The 26,105-nt window shown below is 54.6% G+C and overlaps 10 protein-coding genes across 10 annotated transcripts; 6 read left to right on the top strand and 4 right to left on the bottom strand.

The window, feature by feature from the left end:
- Nucleotides 1–65: 65 nt before the first annotated feature.
- BZA70DRAFT_290929 (fatty acid synthase subunit beta) lies at nucleotides 66–6,546 on the top strand (the record flags this gene model as incomplete). The annotated part of the gene is made up of 5 exons (XM_064914255.1): nucleotides 66–882; nucleotides 949–2,731; nucleotides 2,797–5,372; nucleotides 5,433–5,501; nucleotides 5,561–6,546. The coding sequence occupies 5 exons, from the start codon at nucleotides 66–68 to the stop codon at nucleotides 6,544–6,546; spliced, it is 6,231 nt and encodes a 2,076-aa protein (XP_064766885.1).
- A 551-nt stretch (nucleotides 6,547–7,097) lies between these two features.
- BZA70DRAFT_290928 (uncharacterized protein) lies at nucleotides 7,098–8,465 on the top strand (the record flags this gene model as incomplete). The annotated part of the gene is made up of 2 exons (XM_064914254.1): nucleotides 7,098–7,486; nucleotides 7,544–8,465. The coding sequence occupies 2 exons, from the start codon at nucleotides 7,098–7,100 to the stop codon at nucleotides 8,463–8,465; spliced, it is 1,311 nt and encodes a 436-aa protein (XP_064766884.1).
- A 533-nt stretch (nucleotides 8,466–8,998) lies between these two features.
- Nucleotides 8,999–10,250, bottom strand: BZA70DRAFT_268774 (uncharacterized protein; the record flags this gene model as incomplete). The annotated part of the gene is made up of 2 exons (XM_064911179.1): nucleotides 8,999–9,897; nucleotides 9,965–10,250. The coding sequence occupies 2 exons, from the start codon at nucleotides 10,248–10,250 to the stop codon at nucleotides 8,999–9,001; spliced, it is 1,185 nt and encodes a 394-aa protein (XP_064766883.1).
- A 463-nt stretch (nucleotides 10,251–10,713) lies between these two features.
- BZA70DRAFT_282225 (putative CDP-diacylglycerol--serine O-phosphatidyltransferase) lies at nucleotides 10,714–11,853 on the top strand. The gene is made up of 4 exons (XM_064913250.1): nucleotides 10,714–10,871; nucleotides 10,925–11,006; nucleotides 11,061–11,098; nucleotides 11,163–11,853. Exons 1-4 carry the CDS (start codon nucleotides 10,805–10,807, stop codon nucleotides 11,723–11,725), a joined length of 750 nt encoding a protein of 249 aa, XP_064766882.1. The 5' UTR covers nucleotides 10,714–10,804; the 3' UTR covers nucleotides 11,726–11,853.
- On the bottom strand, nucleotides 11,803–12,968 carry BZA70DRAFT_240566 (UbiA prenyltransferase family-domain-containing protein; the record flags this gene model as incomplete). Its single annotated transcript, XM_064910505.1, has 2 exons — nucleotides 11,803–12,620; nucleotides 12,689–12,968. The coding sequence occupies 2 exons, from the start codon at nucleotides 12,966–12,968 to the stop codon at nucleotides 11,803–11,805; spliced, it is 1,098 nt and encodes a 365-aa protein (XP_064766881.1).
- Nucleotides 12,969–13,125: 157 nt separating this feature from the next.
- BZA70DRAFT_282223 (uncharacterized protein) lies at nucleotides 13,126–14,344 on the top strand. The gene has a single exon (XM_064913249.1). It carries the CDS (start codon nucleotides 13,286–13,288, stop codon nucleotides 14,282–14,284), a length of 999 nt encoding a protein of 332 aa, XP_064766880.1. The 5' UTR covers nucleotides 13,126–13,285; the 3' UTR covers nucleotides 14,285–14,344.
- BZA70DRAFT_282221 (uncharacterized protein) lies at nucleotides 14,345–16,649 on the bottom strand. Its single transcript, XM_064913248.1, has 2 exons — nucleotides 16,037–16,649; nucleotides 14,345–15,984 (listed from the first exon to the last, which is right to left on the bottom strand). Exons 1-2 carry the CDS (start codon nucleotides 16,395–16,397, stop codon nucleotides 14,498–14,500), a joined length of 1,848 nt encoding a protein of 615 aa, XP_064766879.1. The 5' UTR covers nucleotides 16,398–16,649; the 3' UTR covers nucleotides 14,345–14,497.
- Nucleotides 16,650–16,882: 233 nt separating this feature from the next.
- Nucleotides 16,883–19,099, top strand: BZA70DRAFT_282218 (YL1 nuclear protein-domain-containing protein). The gene has a single exon (XM_064913247.1). It carries the CDS (start codon nucleotides 17,091–17,093, stop codon nucleotides 19,050–19,052), a length of 1,962 nt encoding a protein of 653 aa, XP_064766878.1. The 5' UTR covers nucleotides 16,883–17,090; the 3' UTR covers nucleotides 19,053–19,099.
- Nucleotides 19,100–20,302, bottom strand: BZA70DRAFT_282217 (stress-activated map kinase interacting protein 1-domain-containing protein). Its single transcript, XM_064913246.1, has one exon. The coding sequence runs from the start codon at nucleotides 20,118–20,120 to the stop codon at nucleotides 19,137–19,139; it is 984 nt and encodes a 327-aa protein (XP_064766877.1). The 5' UTR covers nucleotides 20,121–20,302; the 3' UTR covers nucleotides 19,100–19,136.
- A 680-nt stretch (nucleotides 20,303–20,982) lies between these two features.
- On the top strand, nucleotides 20,983–24,411 carry BZA70DRAFT_312010 (uncharacterized protein; the record flags this gene model as incomplete). The annotated part of the gene is made up of 2 exons (XM_064914972.1): nucleotides 20,983–21,036; nucleotides 21,111–24,411. Exon 2 carries the CDS (start codon nucleotides 21,130–21,132, stop codon nucleotides 24,409–24,411), a length of 3,282 nt encoding a protein of 1,093 aa, XP_064766876.1. The 5' UTR covers nucleotides 20,983–21,036; nucleotides 21,111–21,129.
- Nucleotides 24,412–26,105: the final 1,694 nt, after the last annotated feature.

Here is a 26,105-nt window from a genome sequence, read left to right as displayed (position 1 = left end):
CTCTTTTTCTCTCCCCCAATTCCCTCTCCCCTCTCCTCCTCCTCCTCCTCCTCTCCTCTATCGCCATGCACGCAGGAACAGAGACTGGTGCGGTCACACCCCACTCCCAGGCCTCGCTGCGGCCGCTGAGTCTCACTCACGGCCCGCTCGAGTACACCGTCTTCGTTCCAACCGCTCTTTACCTCTCCGTCCTCCATCTCCGCGACGAGTTCGCCGCCGCCCTCCCCCAGGCTACTCCCGAGCTCGCCGGTGACGACGAACCCGAGTCCACCTGTGAGCTCGTCGCGCTCTTCCTCGCCTCAATTGTTGCGCGTGCCGAGGAGGCTCCCGGCCAGTACGATGATGCGCTTGCTCTCGTGCTCGCTGACTTTGAGTCTCGCTTCCTTCGCGCCAACGAGGTCCACGCCGTCGCTGCCGCTCTCCCCGGTACTCTCGCCAAGCGCGAGGAGGTCATCCGTGCCTACTACGCCGCTCGTCTCGCTGCTCAGCGTCCGATCAAGGGCCACGAATCGGCTCTTCTTCGTGCCATCTCCGACCGTCGCGCTACTGCCTACGCGATCTTGGGCGGCCAGGGCAACATCGAGTTCTTTGACGAGCTTCGATCTGTCTACTCGCTCTACCACGGCCTCATCGGCGACTTCGTTCAGGCCTGTGCCGACGAGCTTCTGATCTTGGCCGACGATGAGCGCACTGCTAAAGTCTACTCCAACGGCCTCGACCTCATGCGCTGGCTCCGCGAGCCCGAGTCGACCCCTGATTCTGACTACCTCGTCTCGGCACCCGTCTCCTTCCCGCTCATCGGTCTTGTGCAGCTCACAAACTACGCTGCCACCTGCCGAATCCTCGGCAAGCAGCCTGGCGAGCTTCGCGCTTACCTTGCCGGTAAGTTACACAAATAACCTCTATTTCCTTTCAGGGCTGAGATGCTAACTAACTTTTGATTTTCAGGTGCCACCGGTCACTCTCAGGGAATCGTCACCGCCGCTGCCATCGCGGCTGCCTCGTCATGGGAGTCTTTCTTCGAGATTGCCATCAAGACCATGAAGATCCTGTTCTGGACCGGATGCAGAGCACAGCAGATCTACCCCCGCACTTCCCTCGCTCCTTCCGTTCTTCAGGATACAGTCAACGAGGGCGAGGGCAAGCCGTCGCCCATGCTTTCGGTCCGTGACTTGGCCAGATCCCAGGTCCAGAAGCACGTCGACCTCACAAACTCACATTTGCCCGAGGAGAAGCACGTTTCCATCTCGCTCGAAAACGGTGCGCGCCACTTCGTCGTCACCGGTCCCCCACAGTCTCTATACGGTCTCTCGCTCTCTCTTCGCAAGCTGCGTGCGCCCCCTGGGCTTGAGCAGAACAGAATCCCCTACTCGCAGCGCAAGCTCAAGTTCTCCAACCGATTCCTTCCCATCACTGCTCCCTTCCACTCGCCCTATGTCAATGCCGCCTACTCGACCATCTCTGAGGATCTCAAAGACATCACCATTGACTCTTCAGAGCTGGCGATCCCCGTCTTTGACACCTACGACGGTCATGATCTGCGTGAAGACAAGGGCTCCGTCGTCAACCGCCTTGTATACCTCGTCACCAGTTTGCCAGTCCTTTGGGAGAAGGCCACCGTCTTCCCCAACGCCACACACATCATCGACTTCGGTCCGGGTGGCCCCACTGGACTTGGATTCCTCACCCAGAGAAACAAGGAGGGAACCGGTGTGCGCGTCATCATCGGCGGTGCTCTTGAGGGCGCCGTCTCCGAGCTCGGATTCAAGGCTGAACTCTTTGATCGCGAGGACAGCGCTGTCAAGTTCGCCGCCAACTGGGGACTCCAGTACGCTCCCAAGCTCGTCAAGACTGCGCAGGGCAAGACTTATGTCGATACCCAGTTCTCTCGCCTGCTCGGCCAGCCGCCTATCATGGTCGCCGGTATGACTCCTTCGACCGTCCCGGCCGACTTTGTCGCCGCTACCATGAACGCGGGCTACCATATCGAGCTTGGCGGTGGTGGTTACTTCAACGCCAAGGGTCTCACCAAGGCTTTCTATGACATTGAGAAGTTGACCTTCCCTGGAGCCGGTATCACCGTCAACCTTATCTATGTCAACCCGCGTGCTATGGGTTGGGCCATTCCTCTGATCCAGAAGCTGAGATCTGAGGGTGTTCCTATCGAGGGTCTTACCATCGGTGCCGGTGTGCCTTCAATCGAGGTCGCCAACGAGTACATCCAGACTCTCGGAATCAAGCACCTTGGTCTCAAGCCTGGTTCGCTCGACGCCATCTCGCAAGTCATTGCGATTGCACAGGCCAACCCCAAGTTCCCTATCATCTGCCAGTGGACCGGTGGACGTGGTGGTGGTCATCACTCGTATGAGGACTTCCACAACCCGATTCTGCAAATGTACCCGCGCATCCGTCGCTGCAGCAACATCATCCTCGTTGCCGGCTCGGGTTTCGGTGGCGCCGAAGATACTTACCCCTACTTGACCGGTCAATGGGCCGTCAAGTTTGGCTACCCGCCCATGCCCTTCGATGGTGTCTTGTACGGAAGCAGAATCATGGTCGCCAAGGAGGCTCACACTTCGCCTGGTGCCAAGCAGGCTATTGTCGATGCTCCTGGTGTCGATGAGTCGCAGTGGGAGAGCACTTACCAGAAGCCAACTGGTGGTGTCATCACCGTCTTGTCTGAGATGGGTGAGCCTATTCACAAGCTTGCCACTCGTGGTGTTCTTTTCTGGTATGTTCCAATATTCAGTATTCTTTCTAAGTATGTGGCTAACAAATTACATTTCTATCATGCAGGAAGGAGATGGATACTATGATCTTCAGTCTCCCCAAGAACAAGCGTCTTGATGTTCTGAAGTCCAAGAAGGACTACATCATCAAGAAGCTCAACGCTGACTTCCAGAAGGTCTGGTTCGGAAAGAACTCGGCGGGTGAAGTCGTCGATCTTGAGGATATGACCTACGGTGAGATTATCAACCGTCTCGTTGAGCTACTGTACATCAAGGGCGAGAAGCGATGGATCGATCCTTCTCTGCGTGCGATGACTGGTGACTTTATCCGTCGCGTTGAGGAGCGTTTCACACACGAGACTGGTCTCGAGTCTCTTCTGCAGTCATACACTGAGCTTGAGGATCCTGAGGCCGTCACCAAGAAAATCTTTGAGGCCTACCCTGAGGCGAACGATCAGATCATCAACATCCAGGACAAGGAGTTCTTCCTCATGCTTACTCTCCGTCCTGGTCAGAAGCCTGTTCCGTTTGTTCCCGTTCTGGACGACAACTTCGACACTTACTTCAAGAAGGATTCGCTCTGGCAGAGTGAAGACCTGGGCGCTGTTGTTGGACAGGACGTTCAGCGTACTTGTATTCTTCAGGGACCTGTTGCCGTTAAGTTTGCTACCAAGGTTGACGAGCCTGTCAAGGAGATTCTCGACGGCATTCATGACAAGCACATTGAGTATCTCACTCGAGATGTTTACAGTGGTGACGAGGCGAAGATTCCTGTCATTGAGTACTTTGGCGGCAAGGACATTGTCTCCAGCGCTGCTGCTGCTGCTCTTAGTGCTGACAGTGTTTCGGTCACTGAGACCAGCGACTCGGTTCACTACACCGTCTCTGCCGGTCCATCTGGCAATGCTGCTTTGCCTCCTGTTGACGCCTGGCTCAGTCTGCTTGGTGGTGAAACATATGGCTGGCGTCATGCTTTCTTCACCACCGACGTCGTCGTTCAGGGTACAAAGTACGAGACCAACCCGCTCAAGCGCGTGTTTGCTCCTGCCTACGGTATCAAGGTCACTATCAAGAACCCCAAGAGCAGCGAAAAGTGCAGAATCTCTGTTTCGGAGCGCGTCAATGGTGTCGAGATTGTTGTGATTGATGCTTTCAAGAAGGACGCCAACACGATCGAGATGGATTTGTACGACAACCGCACTGTTGAGCAGAAGTCTGTTGGTCTTACTCTGCTGTACACCTACCACCCGGAGGTTGGATTCGCTCCCATCCGGGAAGTCATGGAGGGCCGCAACGACAGAATCAAGGACTTTTACTGGCGTCTGTGGTTCGCTCCTGAGGAGTATCCGGCTGATCTGGACATCACTGCTCCTATCGATGGTGGCTCGGTTGCCGTTACCGGCAAGGCGATTGCGGACTTTGTGTACGCTGTTGGAAACAACGGCGAAGCGTTTGTTGATCGTCCGGGCAAGACTACCTATGCTCCTATGGACTTTGCCATTGTCGTTGGATGGAAGGCTATCATCAAGGCTATCTTCCCCAAGGTTATTGACGGTGATTTGCTGAAGCTTGTCCATCTTTCCAACTCGTTCCGCATGGTTCCTGGCGCTGGTCCGCTCAAGAAGGGCGACACCGTCTCGACCAAGGCTAAGATCAACTCGGTTCTTAACCAGGAATCGGGCAAGATGGTCGAGGTCAGCGGCATGCTCTCTTGCGATGGCAAGGAAGTCATGGAGGTCACCTCGCAGTTTCTGTACCGCGGTGTGTACACCGATTACGAGAACACTTTCCAGCGCAAGACCGAGCTGCCTATGCAGTTGACTTTGAACACTCCCAAGGATGTTGCCGTGCTGCGGTCTAAGGATTGGTTCGAGATGAACGACGAGTACCCGACGGATCTCCTGAAGCAGACTCTCACTTTCCGTCTTGAGACCTTCACGACATTCAAGAACAAGACTGTGTTCTCGTCTGTGCGTACGACCGGACAGGTTCTGCTTGAGTTGCCCACGCGCGAGATTATCCAGATTGCGAGCGTGAACTACGAGGCGGGCGAGTCGCACGGTAACCCGGTGATTGACTACCTGCAGCGTTACGGAAGCACGATTGAGCAGCCCATCATGTTTGAGAACTCTATTCCTCTGAATGGCTCGACTGAGCTTGTCAACCGCTCGCCTGCCTCGAACGAGGGATACGCGAGAGTTTCGGGCGATTACAACCCGATCCACGTTTCGCGCGTGTTTGCTGCTTACGCTAATCTGCCTGGTAACATCACGCACGGAATGTACTCGTCTGCGTCGGTCCGATCGCTTGTTGAGACATGGGCGGCTGAGAACAACGTTTCGCGTGTGCGCGGGTTCAACTGCTCGTTTGTCGGTATGGTTCTGCCGAACGACAATGTCGAGACCAAGCTTCACCACGTCGGTATGATCAGCGGTCGCAAGATCATCAAGGTCGAGACCACGAACAAGGACACTGGCGAGCCGGTGTTGCTTGGACAGGCCGAGGTTGAGCAGCCGATGTCGACATACATCTTCACTGGTCAGGGATCGCAGGAGCAAGGTATGGGTATGGACCTCTACGAGTCTAGCCCAATTGCTAAGAACGTTTGGGACCGTGCCGATCGTCACTTCCTCAACAACTACGGTAAGTTCTTTTGAAATTTACAGTGTGAAAAAACGAAGAAGACTAACTGATTATTTGCAGGTTTCTCTATCATCAACATTGTGAAGAACAACCCGAAGGAGTACACTGTTCATTTCGGTGGACCAAGAGGTGAGTGAATGAGACTAGAGAAGATGATGGATGTGGATTCTAACAGATTGTGAAAATAGGCAAGGCTATTCGCCAGAACTACACATCGATGATGTTTGAGTCTGTTGATGCGGATGGAAATCTCAAGTCTGAGAAGATCTTCAAGGAGATCACTGAGAGCTCGTCGAGCTACACTTTCCAATCTGAGTCTGGACTTTTGTCTGCGACGCAGTTCACGCAGCCAGCGCTGACTCTTATGGAGAAGGCGTCGTTTGAGGACATGAAGGCCAAGGGACTTGTGCCAGCTGATTGTTCGTACGCGGGACACTCGTTGGGTGAGTACTCTGCGCTGACGGCGCTTGGAGATGTCATGCCGATTGAGTCGCTGGTTGATGTTGTGTTTTACCGTGGAATGACGATGCAGGTTGCGGTTCCGCGCGACTCGCTTGGACGGTCCAACTACGGTATGATTGCGGTGAACCCGTCGCGAATCTCAAAGACGTTTACGGACTCTGCGCTGCGGTATGTTGTGGAGCATATTTCGCAGCAGACCAAGTGGCTGCTCGAGATTGTGAACTACAATGTCGAGAACCAGCAGTACGTTGCTGCCGGAGACCTGCGCGCGCTGGACTCGTTGACGAACGTGCTGAACTTCATGAAGGTGCAGAAGATTGACCTCGACAGGCTGACAAAGATGATGTCGATTGAGGAGGTCAAGGAGCAGCTGACTGAGATTGTGACTGAGATTGCAAAGAAGAGCGAAGAGAAGCCGCAGCCGATTGATCTCGAGCGAGGGTTTGCGACGATTCCGCTCAAGGGAATCTCAGTGCCGTTCCACTCGTCGTACCTGCGTTCGGGCGTGAAGCCGTTCCAGCGGTTCTTGCTGAAGAAGCTGCCGCAGCAGGCGGTGAAGCCGGCGAACCTGATTGGCAAGTACATTCCGAACTTGACGGCGAAGCCGTTTTCGATTTCGAAGGAGTACTTCCAGGAGGTGTACGATTTGACTGGCAGTGCCAAGATCCGGAATATTTTGGACAATTGGGAGAAGTATGAGACGGCGGCGTGAGGAGAAGAGAAGAAAAGAAAGAGTGGAAAAGATGACTGTATAACTCTTGTTTTGATGTGTTTTGTTTTTGATTGTTGTGTTGTGCGTTATTGCTATAATAATATTAATAGATAAACTGAATATATACATTATGAATCAAATGCATGTATAGTTGTAGTTAAAGAGAGAAATATGACTGTTCAGAGAGAAGAGAATTAAATCAGTTGGGAGAATTGAGTAATTTTTAATTTCAGAGGCGGCTGGCCGTCGATGAAAATAAAAGAGTCAACCTGACTGCTCTCTCGCATCTCCAACAGCCCTGCTTCATTTCCTCTCCTTTCCTTTTCTTGTTCTATATTTTGGATTCATTATTGCATTTTTGGGCAGATGTCCTCATAGCGTGTTTACCTGCGAGATAAGTGAGCGAGCGAGCGAGAGAGAGAGAGAGAGTGTGTGTGTGTGATCTCTAGATTTGCATTGCATTCGGTGTGGATCACTAGAGTCGGTACGAAAAGGCAAGGAAGAACGATAAAAGATCCGTCGACAATTGCAGATATCTATACACAGAAAGAATGACTGAACAGACAGAGCACCAACGACGAGGCCTGCTCTCGCTGCCAAACGAGATCCTGCTACAAGTCTTCCAGCATTTCCGCGGCAGCGACTTCTACGGCCCTGTGCTGGTCAACAAGCAACTGAACTTGCTGCTGACGGGGGAGATGTATCGGCATCTTCGACTGTATTTGCCGAATCCGAACGGCAGCGACGAGGAGGAGGAGGACGGGTACGATAGCGAGGAGGGATACGAAGAACGGCGACGGACGGAGGGGTTTTGGGAGGATGATGATGAGTGCATGGTTGATTTATTTGAGAACTTTTCGATTGATAAAAAGGCGTCTGAGAAGAGGATGAAGGCGGGAAGGAAAGGAAGCGGTGCGCTGCTTAAACGTACTTTAAAAGAGTGAGTTTGTTTTCTCTTCTACTTCTCTTCTGATACAGCTGGCTAATAAGATTACAGAAACCCGGAACTCGCGAGCTTGGTCAAAGAAATCGCAGTGATAGGCCACGATCTGACCCCGAAAGACATCAAAACCACACCAGACGGCATGACAGAATTCCCTCTCCCGCCCGACGCCGCCTACAAAGGCGTGCGAAACCTGCTCCGCCACCTGACGAATCTCGAGTCGCTGAGCTTCAGCGGCGACTCCGCGCAGCTGTCTGCCTTCATCGGCGGCGTGCCGAGCTCAGTTAGTTCGTTGGCGCTTGAGCGGTTGTCGAGACTGCAGCTGGGCGATGTGTACAAGTTTCGAAAGCTGCGGCGGTTGACTATTCGCGCGCCGACGGCGGCGGCGGCGGGTGAGGAGGTTGTGCTGGGTAAGTCTGTGATGTGGGAGAGTTTCTACGCGATCCGGATGCTGCTTGAGCAGAACGCGGCGACGCTGGAAGAGCTTGTGCTGGGCAATCTTGATCTTGATATGCTGTTTGAGAATTACGCGCCGATGCTGAGTCGGCTCAAGTTTCTTGCGATCGAGCTTGATCCTGCGGTGTGCGCGGCCGAGGACGAGGAGGGAAGTGCGGAGGTGACGGGGAAGAGCGCGCGGCCGATGCAGTTGAGTTCGACGGGACGACTGGGCTGGACGTGGTTGAGTGAGTTCATAGGCTCGACGCGGTCAAACATGAAGGTGTTTTTCTGTCTGAGCAGGCAGGAACTTGAACAAAAGCAGAGACCAATCACAGAGATGAAGAGCGCGGTGAAGGGGATTGATTGGAAATCTCTCAACAGGCTCGAAGGCGGACGACGCGTGAAGCGAAAGTCTGTGTTTAAGGGCCATCAGATGGAGCAATTCCTGGATTGGACTAGGGATGCGGGTGGAGCTGCGGTGACGGAAGTGTTGATGGAGTTGACGATTAGGAGGCATAGGAGCATTGTTGGGCGGTGAGGTGATTATTGCATAGTCATGTTGCATTGGTACGAAATAGTTGAAAGTTAAGATAAATTACAGAAGGAAACTCCGGGCCAAGAAGAAGATACAAAGAGTACAAGAATCAAAACATTATAAACAAAATCATCATCAAAACAGCTCAAACAACATCAAAATTAAAAGAATAAAAGTGTCTAAATAGAGTTCCATAAAAGAAAATAAACAAACGACGCCGTTCATACATATTTTTAGAGCTTCGCCACCGCGTGGCCACCACGCGACTCGCTTTTTTTTTGGCTTTTGTGGTGTGTTTGTTCTTCTGTTCGGGAATAGTGAGAAGAGAGGAAATAGCAGAGAAAGCAGCGCACGGTCTAGATTGCAAAGGAAAGGAACGGAAGGGTCCACAGATTGATTGATTGTGCGGTCGGAACTGTGAAGAGCCGCGTCGATCAAAGAATCTGTAGACGATGAGGGCACGGTATCGTGATGCATACGCGAATGAATAGTCAAAGCGTAGAAGTAAAAAGAAATAACGAGTAGAGAAAAAAAGATTAGTCGACGTTGACGACGCGCAGAATCTTTCGACTGTAATCCTGCTCGTCCGACAAGCTGCCGTCCGAGAGTCGTCGTTCCATCATAATGGGATTCAGCCGCTGATCGACGATCGCAACGCGTCCGCGGCCCGAGCTGAGGGAGTTTGACGAAAGTTTCTCGGACGGGAGCGCGGGCGTGTTATCGTTGGACGAGAGCGGGAGGGGGTGGGAGTTTCCGCCGCGGCCGCGCGAACGCGAGTAGTCTGGCCAATCGTCGTCGTCGTCATCGTCAGCGTTCCGGCGACGGCGCCAGATGAAGAAGATGAGGGCGGCGATGGCGGCCAGGCCGACGACGACACCGACGACTATGCCGCCGATAACGCCGCCGGAGAGGCCGGAGGAGGACGATTTTGAGGATGACGAGTTGGAGCCCGAGTCAGAAGAGTTGGAGTCGGAGCCAGCGGATGAGGAAGAATCAGAAGCGGAGGAGGTAGCGGAGGCTACGGACGAAGTGGAAGAGGCGTCGGTGGCTGATGCGGATGAGGTGAAGGAGGAGGTTGCGGATGTGGTGAGCGAGGACGTAGCGAACGCAGAGTCGGAAGAAGATTCTGCGGACGCGGTAGCCGAGGCTGAGGTCTCCGATGAGGAAGAGGAGGTGGAGGTGGCAGTGGCCGAGGTGGAGGATTTGGTCGCTGTGGAGGAGGTGGAGGAGGATGTTGATGATGATGTTGAGGAGGAGGTGGTGGATGTGGATGTGGAGGAGGAGGTTGAGGTGTCTGACGCGGAGGAGGTTTCAGCGGCCCCGGAGGCGGAGGAGGACGCGGAATCAGAGAAGGCAGCAGCGGACTGGAGCGCGTCCGAGTTCTCGACGGTGCCTACGCCGGTGAGGTAGACGGAGTAGTAGCCGGTTCCGCCGCCTAGATGATGATAGAGAGGTTAGAAGGAGGAGAGAGGGAGGGAGGGAGAACAGGAGACGCGACTTACAGTCTTCGGTGCCGTATCCATAACACCCGGTGTCGCAGTAGGAGTCGTCGACCTGGGAACCGGGGATGGAGTTTCCACAGTAGCAAGTTGATCCGAGGGTGAGACCAAGGACGGAGTAGTCTGAGGAGGTGCACTGGGTGGTGCAGTAGGAGGATGACTGGTATTCGTAGGTGTCGTCCAGGGTGAGGTCACCCGAGGAGGCGAAGCAGCCGACGTAGGTGGCCACAGCTGCTGATGCCGGGCGGAGGAGGGGCAGGAGAGATAGAAGAAGCGGACGAGGTAGCATGGTGGTGGTGATGAATATAACAGAGGATAGAGGGAAGAGAAGAGGGCGGAAGGAGGAGGAGGAGGTGGTGGTGAAGAGAGGAATGAGGAGAGGGGCAAAAGGCCAGAAGTTAAAGTTTAAAATAAAAATAAATTAAGGTTTCGCACGCGTCTGCCCCTTTGCCGGTTTCACCGGAAACACGCGTCAAAAGGAGCGCGGTTGGGGTTTTAACTATTCAAATGTGGTGCAGTTGTGTAGAGAGTTGAGTATTTACGTGTAGATTATTGAATAAAATCAGAAAAAATACAATACACTTATAGTAATAGTAAGCTGATTTTTCTCTTTTTTCCTGTATTTTTACGGTATCTATTCAATGTGAGTGTGGTGTGTTGTCACATCCACCGCTATTTAATCCTCGCTCTCTACAGACGTCATCGAGATCGACTTAAATTTTACTGATTCTTCTCCTTCCCACTGCTCTTCCCTTCCTCTCTTCCTCTTTCTCTCTCCACCTCCTCCATCGCAATTGCATCGCTTTTCTTATAAACATCTTCTTCTTCTTTCATACCATCGCAATGAGCAGCAGCTCCCAGACCCGTTCGCGGAGTGCCGCTAAGCAGGCTGATTCCGACATCAATGGCCGTGAGTACTGTCTACTCTTCGCTCTCTCTCTCTCCATGTCTAACTCGATCCAGACTCAAAAAGATCCGAATCAGAGGAATCTCAGCAGGAGCAACTCAAAGCACTCAAAAGAGACAGGCATCTGAGTCTGATAAGGTGCGTTGGCTCAAATCAATCTCATCTTCATATCTGTCCTCTAACAACATCCAGAACCCTGCACATGGCGGACTTTATCACTCTTCTTAATGGTATATCTCTTCTTTCCTCCTTCTCAACTGCTCTTTCTCAACTGCTCACACTACTATAACTCAGGCCTCTGTGGCGTCATGAGCATATTCTCCTCTCTCCGCTACTGCCTCGGCGATCCCTCTGACCACTTCAACCTCTGGCTCGCCATCGTCTTCACCCCCTTCGGCCTCTTCTTTGACTTTATGGACGGCAAAGTCGCCCGTCTGCGGAAAAAGAGCTCCCTCATGGGCCAGGAACTCGATTCCCTCGCCGACCTCGTGTCCTTTGGCGTCGCCCCCTCCGCCTGCGCCTTCTGCGTCGGCTTCCGCTCCGCCATCGACAACGCCGTCCTCGTCTACTTTGTCCTCTGCGGCCTCGCCCGTCTCGCCCGCTTCAACGTCACCGTCGCAAACCTACCCAAGGACAAGTCCGGAAAGTCAAAGTACTTTGAAGGAACTCCCATCCCGACAACCCTCTCGCTCGTCTTCACGATGGCATACTGGCTCCATCGCGGCTGGTTACTCGACGACATCCCGTTCGGCGTCGTCGGAAAGGGCGAGATTTACGAGTTTCATCCTGCCATCGTTCTCTTTTTTATCTCGGGATGCGCCATGATCTCTAAAAGCCTCCACATCCCCAAGATATAATGTCTCTAATATCTCAAGATATTAATCGTTTACTACTCTCTACTTTTCTTTTGACTGTATTTTGATATGTATGAGTGCTACATAAAGCCACTCGCGACAAATAGATCATACAGATACTGCGACGCAATCGCGAAAAAGATAACCCCGCCCGTCTTGATATTATCCACAAACCACTTCCAGCAATCCGCCGGATCATCAAGATCAACATGGTAAATCATCCGCCCAAGCCTATACGCCGCCCACGCCAGCCCCGAGAAGAACAGCGGGCCAGCGACCGAGCCTGTGACGCCCGCGGACGCGAGCAGACCGAGCTGGACGACCGTCAGCACCGACGCGACCGTCTTTGTCTTGTCGCCCCACGCGAGCGCAGTCGACTTGATCCCGGCCTTGACGTCGTCGCGCTTGTCCTGGTGCGCGTAGATTGTGTCGTAGACCAAAGTCCAGCAAATGCCCGCCCCGTAGAGCGCCGCCATCGTAGGCGGGTCCCAGACGTGCATGGCCGGGAAGCCGAGCATGGCGCCCCAGTTATACGTCAGCGCGAGCATGAGCTGCGGATAGTACGTGAACCGCTTGAATAGCGGGTAGGTAGCCACAAAACCCAAGCTCGACGCGCCGAGCAGGAAGCAGTCGAGAGGAAGCGAGAGCAGCACGGCGAGGCCGAGGAAGAGCTGCGAGACCAGGAACACGCTCGCTTGCCGGACAGAGAGCTGGCCGGCTGCGAGCGGACGGCCGGCGGTGCGGATCACTTTGGTGTCGAGATCGCGGTCCCAGAAGTCGTTGGCGATACAGCCTACGCCTCGCATCACCAGCGCGCCGATGCCAAAGAGCGAGAGCGTCCAGACTGTAGACATGACTGACGCGCCGGCGCCAGCTGCTGCCATCGCGATTCCCCATGCTAAACGTGTGTAAGTGTGATTAGTGCTGCTCACCATTCACACAAGACAACAAAACACAAAGACTTACTGCAAGGCCAGTAAAGAAGCCATGTTCCGACCGGCTTGTCGATCCTGATGAGCTGCGCGTAGGGAACCGCTTTTGCCGGCAGATTCCTCAGCAGCCAACTCGTCTGAGGAGCAGGAGCAGCAGGAGGAGGAGGAGCGGTCGTGGTCGTCGACACTTGTCTGCTATTCAACACGCTTGTCGCCAAAACCAGTGCCGGCGACGGCTTCCCGACCAACCCAGACGCAGCGCAATTGTTTGTCGTCCTGCTGCTCGCGATCCGCGCAGATCCGGTCGCGATCATCCTCAGCTGCGGGGACATCCAGCTGCTGCTGCTGCTGCAGAGACCAGAGAATCTCGGCCGGGCGAGTAAACTGCGCAGGATTTGCCTGCCGCTGCAATTGACCATCGACATCTCTTTCTTCTTCTTCTTTTTCTTCTTTTTCGTGATTTGCGCTCGGGATCAGGCGGAGAGAAGAGATCAAAGCTCGGCGGAGTAAATTTTGATCCCTAACCCGATTCACTTCTTTCATCTTTGATATTCGTCTTCTTTGCTGTTTATATCTCGATTTATACACTCAATTGCATTCAACATCTTCTTCATCTTCTTCTAGAGCACAGATGCCCTCGATATCACGGGACCCAGACCCCTCCTCCTCCTCGTCTGATCTCGACGCAGAGATCACGACACCAGAAATCACCCAGCTCATCGACGACTTTCTGCGCCACCTCCCGCAGCCGCCAGAGTCGCCTACGGTCTCGCTCGTGCCTGTTTTACCTTCTTTCTTTCTCGCACAGCTGAGTCCGCTTCTGAGAGCACGGTTGTCGTATAACATCAGCCAGTTTTCTGCCGTCGGGGAGGGCGAGGGAGAGGAAGGTGAAGAGCGGAGAGGGGAGATGAGTGCGTTTGATGCTGAACGCGTGCTCGAGTCCGTGACCTGCCAATGGGCCTCTCTTCTCGCCTGGTCCTCATCAACAGACACAGTCTCCAGCACCTCCCCTGACCTCGGCCCGCTCATCGCGCGAAGTCTCTACACCGCAGCCTCAGAGCACGAGCTAGGCGAAGGCAGGCTGACCATCGAGCCCAGCGGGATTCTGAAACCAGACGTCGAGACGGTGCTGGTTGGCGTGTATTTTCCCGACCACGGACTCTCGCTGACGTGGTGCTGGGAGAGCGGGGAGGGTGCGTGGCGCGTGCATGAGGTGAAGCTGGGGAAGACGGAGGAGGTTGATGAGGTTGAGAGGATCGTGAGCGGGCTTGCGGTCGGAGAGGATGGGGATGAGGACGATGAGAATAGCTACTGGGACGAGTATGATCGGCAATTACAAGCTGCAGATGATGGCGACGATAACGGCGAGAGCAATCTCACTCCTACTCCCGCTCCTGCTCCTGTCTCTCCAGCACAATCATCCCCGTCCGACGACGAGAGCTACTACGCCCGCTACAACGCCGTCGAGACCGCAGTCTCCGACCCGACTGAACAACCGCATCATCAGCAGGAGCAGTCGGCAGTCCTGACTCATGTCCAAACAACAGTCAAGAGTCTTTACGACCTCGCTCGCGCGTCTGGGTTTTCTCGAGAAGAGTTTTTGATGGCGGTCGGAAGCAGTTGTGTGTAAATAGTTAAGAGTCTACTGTTGTATAAACTAATGAGATCTCAGTTGTATAAGCAAAACATTTACTCCGTCCATTATTCCTGTCCGTCCGTTCATCTCGTCATCTTATCTCGTCATCTTATCCACACCATCTCAGAGTTGTCACATATCTAAATCAAAAGAACTCCAGCCAACAAAAATACACAAACTCACACCCCATTTTTCATTCAGAATCACCTACAACAGCGCAGAGAAATTCGCAAAGCTGTTCAAGATCTTCGACTCAGTCATGCCGTACCACAGCACCTCCGCCACCCGCTCCGGCAACTCAACCTCGGCCTCCAAATCCAGCACCGGCCCCCACGACCGCACCTTGTAGCAATCGATCGCCCGCTGCGCAAAGTACCCGTACGGCTCGACCTCGTGCCACCAGTCTTCGTGCTGCTTGAGCGACCAGATGATGGACTCCAACGGGCCTAGTCGCGAGATAAACGACTTGGTCCGTCGCAGGCGCGGGTAGAACCCGTGCAGGAGGATTCCGACGCAGTAGTAGTACGCGAATACTATCCGCGTCGCCGCGTCTTGCGAGTATGCTTCCATGATCTTGTTCGACGTCGGAGTGTCTCCGTGGCAGTGGTACACCAGCGCAGACGAGGCTGACGGCGCGCTCGGAGTCTGCCCCGCAACGGTCGAGGAGCTTGGGGAAGATGAGGGGGAGCATGTGGTTGCTGACGTGCCTGACGATCCCGACGACGCATCCGACGACGCCGAAGCGGTGGGTGAAGGGGCGTTAGTAGCTGTAGGAGGCGACGACGACGACGACGACGACGACGACTCTCCAGCCTCGAGCGGCGCAAACAAGAGCTGCCATCGCGTAAAGACTTCAGTCAGAGCAATCTTCTCGTGGTGCGCGTAGCCGTCGAATTTACCGCTCTCGAGATGGCCAATCAGTCCGTCAACAGCCGTCCGCAGAGCCTCAAAACACATCCTCCGGTTGTGGAACTTCGACGCCGGCGCGGGGGCTTTGTAAACCAGCGGTTCGAGCCCCGCGATGGCCGCGCGCAGATGCGCAAAGACTGTGAGCCGATCGGCGGGGCTGTCGAGCGGCGAGGGCGAGAACTCGCAGTGCGTGGAGTAGTAGTACAGCGACGCGAGCGGGAACTCGTCGCGCCAGCGGCCCATGGCGTCGAGCACGGTCTCGATGCCGGCCGAGAGCGAGGCAAAGAGCGCGCCGCCGGTGGGGTCGAGGTCTTCGGTGTAGAATGATTGCCAGGAAAGAAGGAGCGAGGTTGCGAGCACGTTTTCGGCGTCGCTGCGGGAGAAGACGGAGATTGCGTTTTGGGCGCCGCGCAGGGCGACGGTCTTGTGCTCGAGCGAGAGACGGAAGAGTTCGTCTGATTTGACGAGATGGGATGCGTGCGCGGAGGCGACGGCGAGGAACGCGTGCAGGAGGAAGGGCTCGCGCTGGGCGGCCTGCACGGCGACTTCTTTCCATATCAGGCCGTGCTCTGGTCTGACGGCGACGAATTTGGAGGCGCAGATCGAGACGTGCTGGAGCAGGCGCATGTCGGTGTTGGAGAGGCCCTCGAAGGGGCGCGTGGAGGCAAAAGGACGGAGACTGGCTATTGATTTCGCGGTCAGCCGGTCGATGATGTGCTCGACGATCTGGGCGAGGTGGCGGTCGCGGATGGCGTCAGAAGAGAGGTCGGCGTAGTCGCATCGGACTGGGGGAGGTTAGCAGAGAGAAGAGGTGATGGCTGATCGGGGACGGCGTACCTTTGTGGCGGATGCAGTTTGCGCAGACGGGGAGCTGTTCGTCGCATTTTACTCTGCGCTGGCGACAGGTGACGCAGCCTGTTTTTGACTTGCGATGGCTCTTGCGACGGACGACGGCTTTGGAGGCGGAGGCGGAGGCGGAGGAGGCGGAAGAGGCGGAAGAGGTTGAGGGAGAGGTGTAGGAGGTGGAGGAAGAGGCTGAGGAGGTTGATTGGGCTGTTGAGGATTCCTGGGTTGCAGACGCAGCAGGTGATCGGGGAACAGAGTCAATCAACTCCAGCTGATGGAGTCTCGAAGAAGAAGAAGAAGCAGAAGAAGAGGAAGAGGAAGAAGAGGCAGGAACGGCGGTGTAGGAAAGCATCTATGCGCACTTCATGCTCCACGACGGCGAGCAGCACCCAGAAGCAGCAAAACGGAATGCAATCAGCTAAAGCACCGCAATCCGGCACAAACAGACAATAAAGTAGATATCTCGAACAATACACGGCTTCTTTCAGCACAAAACCTGCAAACTTCGCGATACAAACAGAGTCCCGGCAGCAGCAGCGGTCACTTTCTCCACACCCTGTGGTTCAGGGTTTCCCGATTAGGGAGTCTACAAGGCCCTCGCTGACACCGTCGTGATCTTCACCTCACCACAGCTCCTTCTGATACTGAAGACATCTACACCTATCTCGCGATGTCAGACGCAGACTCAGACGACGGCTCGGCCTCGCGCAGCAGCGGGAGCAGCTCGCCGGAGCCGGTCGAGCTGCTGATCTCTGGCAGAGAGAAGCGGTCGACGGCCGGCAATCGGCTGCGCAACCTGCTCGACATCGAAGAGTCGCTCGCTGCCGACGAGGACGACGATGTCGCTGCCATCTTTGCCGAGACTGACGAGGACGAGGATTTTGCGAGCAGTGCTGATGATGAGGAGGAGGAGGAGGATGATGAGGAGGAGGAAGAGGAGGGAGAGGGAGAGCAGCAGCAGGAGGAGGAAGTGCAGGAGGAGGAGCAGGATCAGGACAGCAAGCCAACTCACAAACGAAAGCGCACCACGGTCGACGACGACGAAATGTTCAGCTCCTCGTCTTCAGACGAAGACGACAAAGGCGCAGACGCACGCGGCGCGGACGACGACGACGCAGAGAATGAGCTGCTCGAGCAAGAACGTCGCGAGAAAGTCCGCAGGCGCAAACTACAAGAACAACGCACCGTTGCTTTCAAACCTCGTCCCACTGCTGCTGCTGCTGCTGCTGCTGCTGCTACGGAGAAGAAAGTCACTCGTCCATCAGCCTCGAGACGCGATCTGACGAGCGTGCGGGCTAGTTCTCGCGCCCACACCGTGCAAAACAAGCAAGCGGTCCTCGAGCGACTGCAGCAACAAGAACAACGCAGGACAAGCAACCCGACCGCGCACCACCACACGAAATCCACCGTCGTCCGACTGTCGCAGGAAGAGCGCATCGAGCGCGCGAAGCTGACCGAGGAGCAGAACGTGGCCTCGCTGAATAAATTCTTCGAGCAGGAGGTTATCAGGAAAAAGAGCCAGCGAGCGGCCATGTTTGCCAGGCGCGAGCAGCTCGGCCCTGCTATCCGGTGGCGCAGTGCGATCGGGCAGGTTCCTGATGACTCGCGGGGATTGTTGATCGAGGTTATTGACGGGGACGCTGCTGCGGCAGCGGCGGCGGCGGGAAAAAAGCGAAAGTCAAAGCCGTTTCCGGAGTTGTCTGGGACTGGTAAAGAGCGTGTGAAGAAGAAGACAAAGAGGGTGACCAAGCCTAGAGTGAAGGTTGAGAAGGAGGGAGAGGAGGGAGAGAAGGCTGCTACAGAAGAGAAAGTTGATTCGACCCACAAATCTGACTCAACCGATAAACCTGATTCAAGCGCTGCATCTACCTCTGAGAAACCAGCAAACGAACCTGCAGAAGAGCCATCGGAGGAGACTACAAGAGCAGTCAAGGAAGGCTCGACTGCTCCTGACACTGCTGTCGCTGAGACAAACGATACACCAGATCAACCACAGGCTGAGACAGCTCCTGACGCTGCTACTGAAATGAACAATCCACCAGATCAACCACCCGAGTCAACAACCGACGAGCCAAAAACAGAACAACCACAGGACGCTCCACCGGCTCAGACTGATGTCGAAGCAGAACCGGCTCAGGAGCAGGAGCCTGGTGAGGACAAAGAAGTATCGTCAGAGCGAACGACTATAGGCGAAGCTATGGAGATTGACGACAAGTCTGAGGTTGTTGCAGCTGACGATAAAGTTGGGCAGGAAGATAAAGACAGTGTGATGGATGTGGATTTGGAGGGGCGGAATATGTCGGAGAGCGGGAAAGAGATCAAGACAGAAGATTCGAAGGATTCTGAAGTCAGGGACTCTGAGGTGAAGGACTCTGAAGTCTCTGAAGTTAAGGATTCTGAGGTAAAGGATTCTGAGGTAAAGGATTCTGAAGTCAAGGATTCTTCTGAAGTCAAGAATTCTTCTGAGGTCAAAGAGTCCTCAGTCAAGCCGAAGCCAACCACAGAAGGCGACGCTGCAGCTGAAGGAGAAGACGAAGAAGAGGAAGAAGAAGAGGAGGAAGAGGAAGAAGCTGAAAACGAAGGCACTCCAGAACCACAAGGTCCTACGACAACCTGCTCCACCGAATCCGTGATCCTAATCAACTTCGCGCCCAACACGACCTTCGACGCACCCCTAGTCCGCACCGTCCTCTTCGGCAAAGGCGCCGCGTCCGGGAACCCCCCTCCCCGCTACGAGCGACATTTATGTAACGTCACAGGCCGGATCGCGCAGTTTATCGATCCAAAGACCGGCGTGCGGTATTACGACCTGGACGCGTATCGGATGCTGCAGAAGGTTGCGGGCGGGGAGGTGCCGTGGAACGCGGATTTTGGGGAGGGGATGTATTATTACGAGAGGAAGGATTTGAAGGAGTTGCTTGAGAAGGTGCCTGAGGCAGGTGAAGAGGGAGAGGGTGGAGTAGAGAAGGCAGAGAGTGGAGTAGAGAAGGCAGAGAGTACTGTATGATAATTGTATTATAGATGAATGAGAACGCCATGACAACAAAATCCAAAACTCCAGACCATGATAAAAAAGATAAAAAAGAATAATCTATGCAGAACCAAGAAGCTTGCGGTTTTCAGCAATCTGCCTAGGCGTCGCCTCCACCAACGCAAACTCATCAAAACTAAAAGCCGAAATAATCCTCGTCCTATCCAAAGCCGGGAAATCCAGATCCGGCTCGCCGTCGTCCTCGACGATATGCAGCGTCCATTTCGAGACATCCGCCTCGTCGTCAGAAAGCTTCGGCTCGCGCTTCTCCTCCCAGTAGCGGTAGAGCGCGTAGCCGATTGTGTCGGCGACGGTGACGTAGGGCTTGACGACGACGTCGAAGGGTTGTTTGGGGAGCTTTGAGGACGGGCGGTAGACTTTTAGACGGAGCGGTTTGAGTTCGCCGACGCCGGATGCGGAGGTGTAGATTTCGAAGGGGTTCTTTTCGGCGGCTTGGGAGGCTGTGATTAGGGCGGACAGGTTTGATTTGAGCTGGACGGGGGGGTGGAGAGGGGTGAGGGCGCGGGGGGGTGAGTCGACGAGGGAGAAGAGTTCGGGGGAGGGAGTGAATGCTTCGGGAGGGGGGAGGGGTGGTAGGGGAGAGCTGAAAGAGTAGGAAGAGGCGGCAGCGGCAGCAGCAGCGGAGAAGGAGGTTGAAGAGCTGCGAGAAGGAGGTCTGCCTGCGACGACGGATGGCGAAGGCGGTCTACCTACGACGACGGAAGATGAAGCAGCGAGGTCTTCGTGCTCCATGATTGCGTCGTCCATTGAGATATCGCTCCAGAGCGCGTTGAAGCGTTTGTCGAACGAGCTGCCGCGTCTGAAGGAAGACGAGCGGAGGAAGGTCATGCCTTCTTTGTCGTCGAGGTTACCCGCGAGGCCGATGTCGGACGCGTACGTGTAGTTGTATCTGAGGCGGGAGTAGGAAGACGGGGACGCGTCGGGGATGGTCGCGGTCGTCGCGGCGGACTTGTGCTGGTGGGTGATGTAGGTCGAGAGCATTTGGTCGACGTCGGGGATGCGGTCTTTATCGCGGGCCGGCATTTTCGAAAACTTGATCTTCCTTGCTGCGCGCTGGAGGTCTTCTATCCCGATCTCGTCGTCGTCGTCGTCGTCGTCGTCGTCGGTGTTGTTTGTGCCGTTGGCTTTCTTACTGCTGGAGAGGGGGATTGACGAGTCGAGCTCGTCCTCGGCGTACTCGCGTTCCTCGTTCTCGACATCGCTGTCGTCAAAGTCGGAGGAGGAGTCGCTGCTGCTGGGGGGAAAGGAAGCGGAGCCGTTGGTGTGGTTTGCGGCCACACGGCCGGATTCGACGAATTTGGGGATGGGAGGGGAGAATTGGAATTCGGGGTGGAAGGGGGGAGGGGGGACTGTTGAGATGACTGCGTAGGAGCGTTTGGAGGAGGGTGTAGCAGCTGAGGAGGAAGTAGAGGAGGGAGAGGAGGTGATCCAGGTCCGGGAGTAGAGGGCGCGGTCGACGTGGAGGACGCGTTCGCCGACGCCGTCGTGGATGCGGTCGAGGTAGGAGCGGCGGAGACAGTAGACGGCGAAGTCTCTGTCGTGGAGGAGGGACATGGCGAGTATAGTAGATATGAGAGCTGGCGATGAGGAGGAGGAGGAGGAGGAGGAGTAAAGTTAAGAGGATTAAATTGAATTTCTCGATTTTCCACATTTTGGAAGAGCAAAGAGTCCTAAACACAGCCCCTCGGACCTCAGTTTTCATTCAGCTCCGGTTTATTCTCTCAATTGTGTCTTGATTTCGTCTTTTGTTGTTTTGTTTGTTGATTCTTTTCATTATATTCTTCTTATTCTTCTTCTTCTCCTTCTTCTTCTTCTTCTACCTATCCTGCTTCTTCTTCCCCATGTCTTCCCAGCCGTCCTCGGCGGCTCTCGACAGGGCCCCCGACAAGTCCTCCTCCGTCTCTCCGCTTCCTTTCGATCCCCGCTACGTTTCCAAACGGTATTTTCTTCTTCTTCTTCTTCTTCGTTTTATCTTCCTCAATTGATCTTCATTTCTGACTATCTCCCCCTCAGTGCCCGCGAAGCTCGCGACATGGCCCTCTGGCCCCAGACCGCCTCGGATTTGACGGCTCCCCAGCTCTCCTCTTCCATCCCATCGTCCTCCTCCTCTCCTTCCTCCTCCTCCTCCTCCGCGTCTGCCTTCCGTCGTGCTCGCGCTGGAACTCTTCCCTCGCGTCTGCCTGCTCTGCTCCAGCCCTCCACCCTCCCCTCCTCCCTCACCTCCTCCTCCTCCTCCAACTCATCCTTCGTCGCCGGATCGTCCTCCATCAACCCGCTCTCCCCTAGCCGTATCCGCTCCGGATCCCTCACCCTCCCGCCCTTCTCGCAATCCCCCTTTGGCGCTTCGGTCTTTGCCCCCTCAACCTCATCCTCCTCCTCCTCCGCCTGGCCCCTTCCCGGCCTGCGCTCCCCCGTCAACGACCAACCCGCCCTCTCCACCCTCGACTACCTAGGCCTCGAGAACCCTCCCCTCCCTTCCTCTCTCGGCCCCGACCTCACCACAGACATGCACGATCCTGCTCCTTCCCTCCGTCGCCTCAGCTCGGCCTCCGCGTCCTCCTCCTCCGCTGCCGTCGCTGCCGCCGCTTCCATCGCTCCCCAGTCGACCTCGAATTCGTCGTCCTTCCTGTCCGACAGACTGCGCCATGACGTCAACCGCATCCGCTCATACTCTGTCTCCGCCACAGAACTCTACGACGATCCGCACACAGCCGGCCTCGAGGGCCTGATCGAGGAAACAGACGAGCACCACGACCATCTCCCCGATCTCGCGGTCCGCAACTCGTCCTCGGCCTCAGCCTCACAGTTTTCTCGTCCGCGATCACGAACCACGAGCGGGCCTGAAATTCACTCGTTTTTCGGCAGTAACTCTTCTTCATCTTCTCGATTCGATTACTTTACAGAGCAACAGCAGCAGCAGCAACCGCAACAACAACAACAACAACAACAACACGTCTACGCGGACGAGTTGGCAATCGTCAGCTCGTTGGAGGATAAATCAATGGGCCCGACGCGCTCGCTCTGGATCGGCAACATCCCGCCCGGAGCAGCGAGCGTGGCTGCGCTGACGGGATTGTTTGGTAAATTCGGACAGCTGCAATCGGCGCGCATTCTGTCAAACAAAACCTCGGGGTTTGTCAATTTCTCGTCTACGGACGAGGCTATTCAGGCAAAAGCTGCGCTGAGTGGGACTGAGATTTTGCCGGGCTCGGGACCTCTGCGGATCGGGTTTGCAAAGGTGTTGCAGACCGCTGAGGATGGACAGCCGATCCTGCAGACGCAGTCACAGCAACCACCACAGCAGCAGCAACAATCACAGAAACAGGACATCACGTACATGGTCAAAGAGACCAAAGCCGACAACGCGTCGGTACCGACAACACGCAGCCTGGCCGAGCTCGAAACAGATATATTAGAGATTGTGCGGGAGTACGGCGCCGACGAGGAGGAAGTCGCGAAAGCGGCGCAGACGTTCACCAACGCGATCTCGTTCTCGTCCTTTGTCGAAGAGCTGCCAGCGCTGCCTGATCCGAACCCGAACCGGATCTACGACGCGCCGCGCCTGCGCGAGATCCGGAAGCGGATCGACAACGGCAGCTGCTCGATTGCAGAGATCGAGGCCTCTGCGCTCGAGATGCTGGACGAGATTGCCGAGCTCGCGAGCGATTATCTCGGAAACACGGTCGTGCAGAAGTTGTTTGAGTTTTGCTCGGAAGAGGTCAAGACGAAGATGCTTGTGCGGATCGCGCCGTACCTTGCGCAGCTGGGGATGCACAAGAACGGGACGTGGGCCGCGCAGAAGATAATTGACGTTGCGCGCACGCCGGAGCAGATGCTGATGATTGGACAGAACCTGCGCCCGTACACGGTGCATTTGTTTCTGGACCAGTTTGGGAACTACGTGCTGCAGTGCTGTCTGCGGTTCGGGTCGCCGTACAACGACTTTATCTTTGAGACGATGCTGAGCAAGTTTTGGGATATTGCGCAGGGCAGGTTCGGAGCGCGGGCGATGCGCGCGTGCTTGGAGAGTCATTATGCGAGTAAAGAGCAGCAGCGGATGCTGGCGGCGGCAATCACGTTGCACGCGGTGCAGCTGGCGACGAACGTGAACGGCGCGCTGCTGCTGACGTGGTTCTTGGACACCTGCACGTTGCCTAACCGGCACAAGATCCTCGCGCCGCGGTTGATTCCGCATCTTGTGCCGCTGTGCACGCACAAGCTTGCGTCGTTGACTGTGCTGAAGGTAGTGAATTACCGATCGGAGCCCGAGGCGCGGCGGGCGATTTTCGACGCGCTGATTTTGTCGCCGGATGAGAGCACGCTGGAGAAGATCTTGAAGGACAGTTCGCAGGGGCCGACGGTGATTTACAAGATTCTGACGACGCCGTTTTTGGAGGCGGATATTCGGCAGCGGTCGATTGTTGCGGTGCGGGATGTGCTTGTGAGACTTAAAGTGCATCCGTCGCAGGGATACCGGCGGTTGTTGGACGAAGTCGGACTTTCGACACGGCTTGGCGGGAACGGTGGGGGAAGTCAGAGTGCTAGCTCTAGCATGAATGAGGGTGTACAGATGCCGAGCGGAGGTGGTGGTGGAGCGAATGGCAAGGCTGCAGGAAGTGGTGGACATCATAACCACAGCCATCACCACCATCACCACAACAGCCACGGCCACCACCACGGCAACCACAGTAACGGCGAGCAGCGGCACGAGCGCGAGTATGCGCGAATGAACCCAGCGCAGCAGCAGTACTACGCGATGCAGGCGCCGCAGGCGATGGCACCTCCGGCGCAGCAGGGCGGGTATGATTCCGCGGCGGAGTACTTGGCGATGCTGGAGGCCAGGCAGCAATTGGAGCCGAATGCGATCGATGGGTATCTTGCGATGCAGATGGAGCAGATGGCGATGCAGTCGCAGGGAGCGGATGCAGGCGGGCAGTATAGCCCGATGATGTATCAGCAGTTTGTTAGAGCTCAGCAGCAGCAGCAGCAGCAGCAGCAGCAGCAACAACAGCAGCAGCAGCAATTGTCACAACAAGCACAGCCGTTCTACTACGGTGGATTTGGAAGTACGTCGCCTCCGCCGCCGGCGATGATGCAGCCGACGCAGTACCTGGCGGAAGGGTACCGCGGGTCGCCGACGATGCAGGCGACGGCGCCGATGTATGGGTCGATGGAGCCGCAGTATCGGGGGGTGCAGGGAGCGCATCAGATTCCGGGGAGTCCGGGGTCGCCGATGATGTATCAACAGTATATGGCGTCGGTGTATGCGCCGTCGCCGCCTAATGCGCCTCGGGTGAGTGTTGTTTTTTTTTAAAGAGAGTGGAGATGTGGAGAAGATGCTAACAGAATTTTAGTTTTGAGTGGACAGTGAAGAAGAATACAAAGAGTGGTGGTTTTGATTAGAGGTGAACGGCGAATAGAGAAGGATGTTCTATAGACTGATGAACGAACGCGACCGAGATTTTGCTTTTATTTCTTTATTCTTTTTTCTTTATTTCTATTGTATGAGGACCGCGATTCATGAAAAAAATGTGTTTATTTCGAAAAAAGTGCTTACTTGCTTATAGTGTCTATTCTATTCTTTTATACATATTTGAATATTCTCTCTTTTTGTTCTACTATTTTATGATTTATTATCTACATTTTGGCGATCTTGGTAGTCAAATCTACTGTCTAATTTTTAACTATCTATTTTTATTTAATTATGTGTATTTTGGGTATTTTCTGGAAAATTACAGCGATTCATTCTATTCATTTTATAAGTCTTTTGTAGGTGTAGAATTGATATCCCGATGAGAAGTGTTGTTGGATATAAGAAACAGCGATTGAGGTAGACAAAAGTGAGTTGACGATGGATTTGAGTAGAGAAGAGGGAGGGAGGAGATCAAAATGACGCGCGGCCGCCAATAATTACAATTTCTGTGTGGAGTCTGTTTTTGTTCTTTAAAGAGAAAGAATGTTTGTCTAGAGAGATAGGAATTTTTAGCATATTTTAGTAGAATTTTTGAATATCTTTGAATGGATGATGAGCTGGAAAGAAGAATTGATAGAATGGGGAGGAGGGTGGGATCTGCAGAGAGAGCAGATGTGCGATGATTGGTAATATAGTGTATAGTGATAATGACAATAAAATACACTGTACAATATTATCTCGAGGACATTTCTGTAACTAACTAATAGAATATTTACAGATTATTGACAGTTAAGTAGAGTAGAAGACAGCAAGAAGAAGAAAGCAGAGAAAAGAAGGTTCAGACAGAAAGCCTAGATCTGTTATCTTCGTGCTTATCGTCGGTGTCCATGAGATACGCGTAGTTATATAACGGAGTATTATAAACACTTGACACTAACTTATAAGAAAGCAATATATCCAAATGACTAGTTCATATGACTACGTTGATGACGCCGGTGTCTATCCGGTGCGATTGATATTAAACATAGACGTATCTTATCTGCTGATTGCTGCTGTACTGCCCTTCACGCTATACCAGCGGTTATTGCGTGATGGAGGTTTGTTCATAGTCCGACGACGAGCACGGTTGCTGGGATGCGAGCAGAGCAGTGCACGCACACGCACACGCACGCACACGCCACGAGGCCCGTTCGTGAGCTCATGCGTTGAGCTAATGCGCACGATAGACCGTGCTTGTGTAGTGTAGAGATGAGAGCAGACGACTGTTGATACTCTGCTGCCTGACTGCCTGACTGAGTCGGCTGAGTCCAAGACATTCATTATTCTTAGCTCGCTTCATCCCTGCCCAGTTGTCTGCTGAAGAGTACTCCGAGTACTCCGAGTACTCCGAGTACTCTGAGTGGAGTAGAAGCCAAGTGGGGCCGGCAGCGGCGGGCCGGGTGGCGGACGATAGCGTGATGGCTGAAGCCTGAAGTCTGATTCTGAATCGATGGCTGGCCACCCGGTATCTCGTATTCTTGTTCTTATTACTACCATTATCTCTCTAGTCAATCAGCGCTGAGGGATTTGCAGTATTCGCAGTTCTGCTAGTAACA

The sequence above is a fragment of the Myxozyma melibiosi genome (assembly GCF_037950935.1).
Source record: "Myxozyma melibiosi strain Phaff 52-87 chromosome Unknown BZA70scaffold_10, whole genome shotgun sequence".
Lineage (NCBI taxonomy): Eukaryota > Fungi > Ascomycota > Lipomycetes > Lipomycetales > Lipomycetaceae > Myxozyma > Myxozyma melibiosi.
This window is presented reverse-complemented; position numbering and strand designations above follow the sequence as displayed.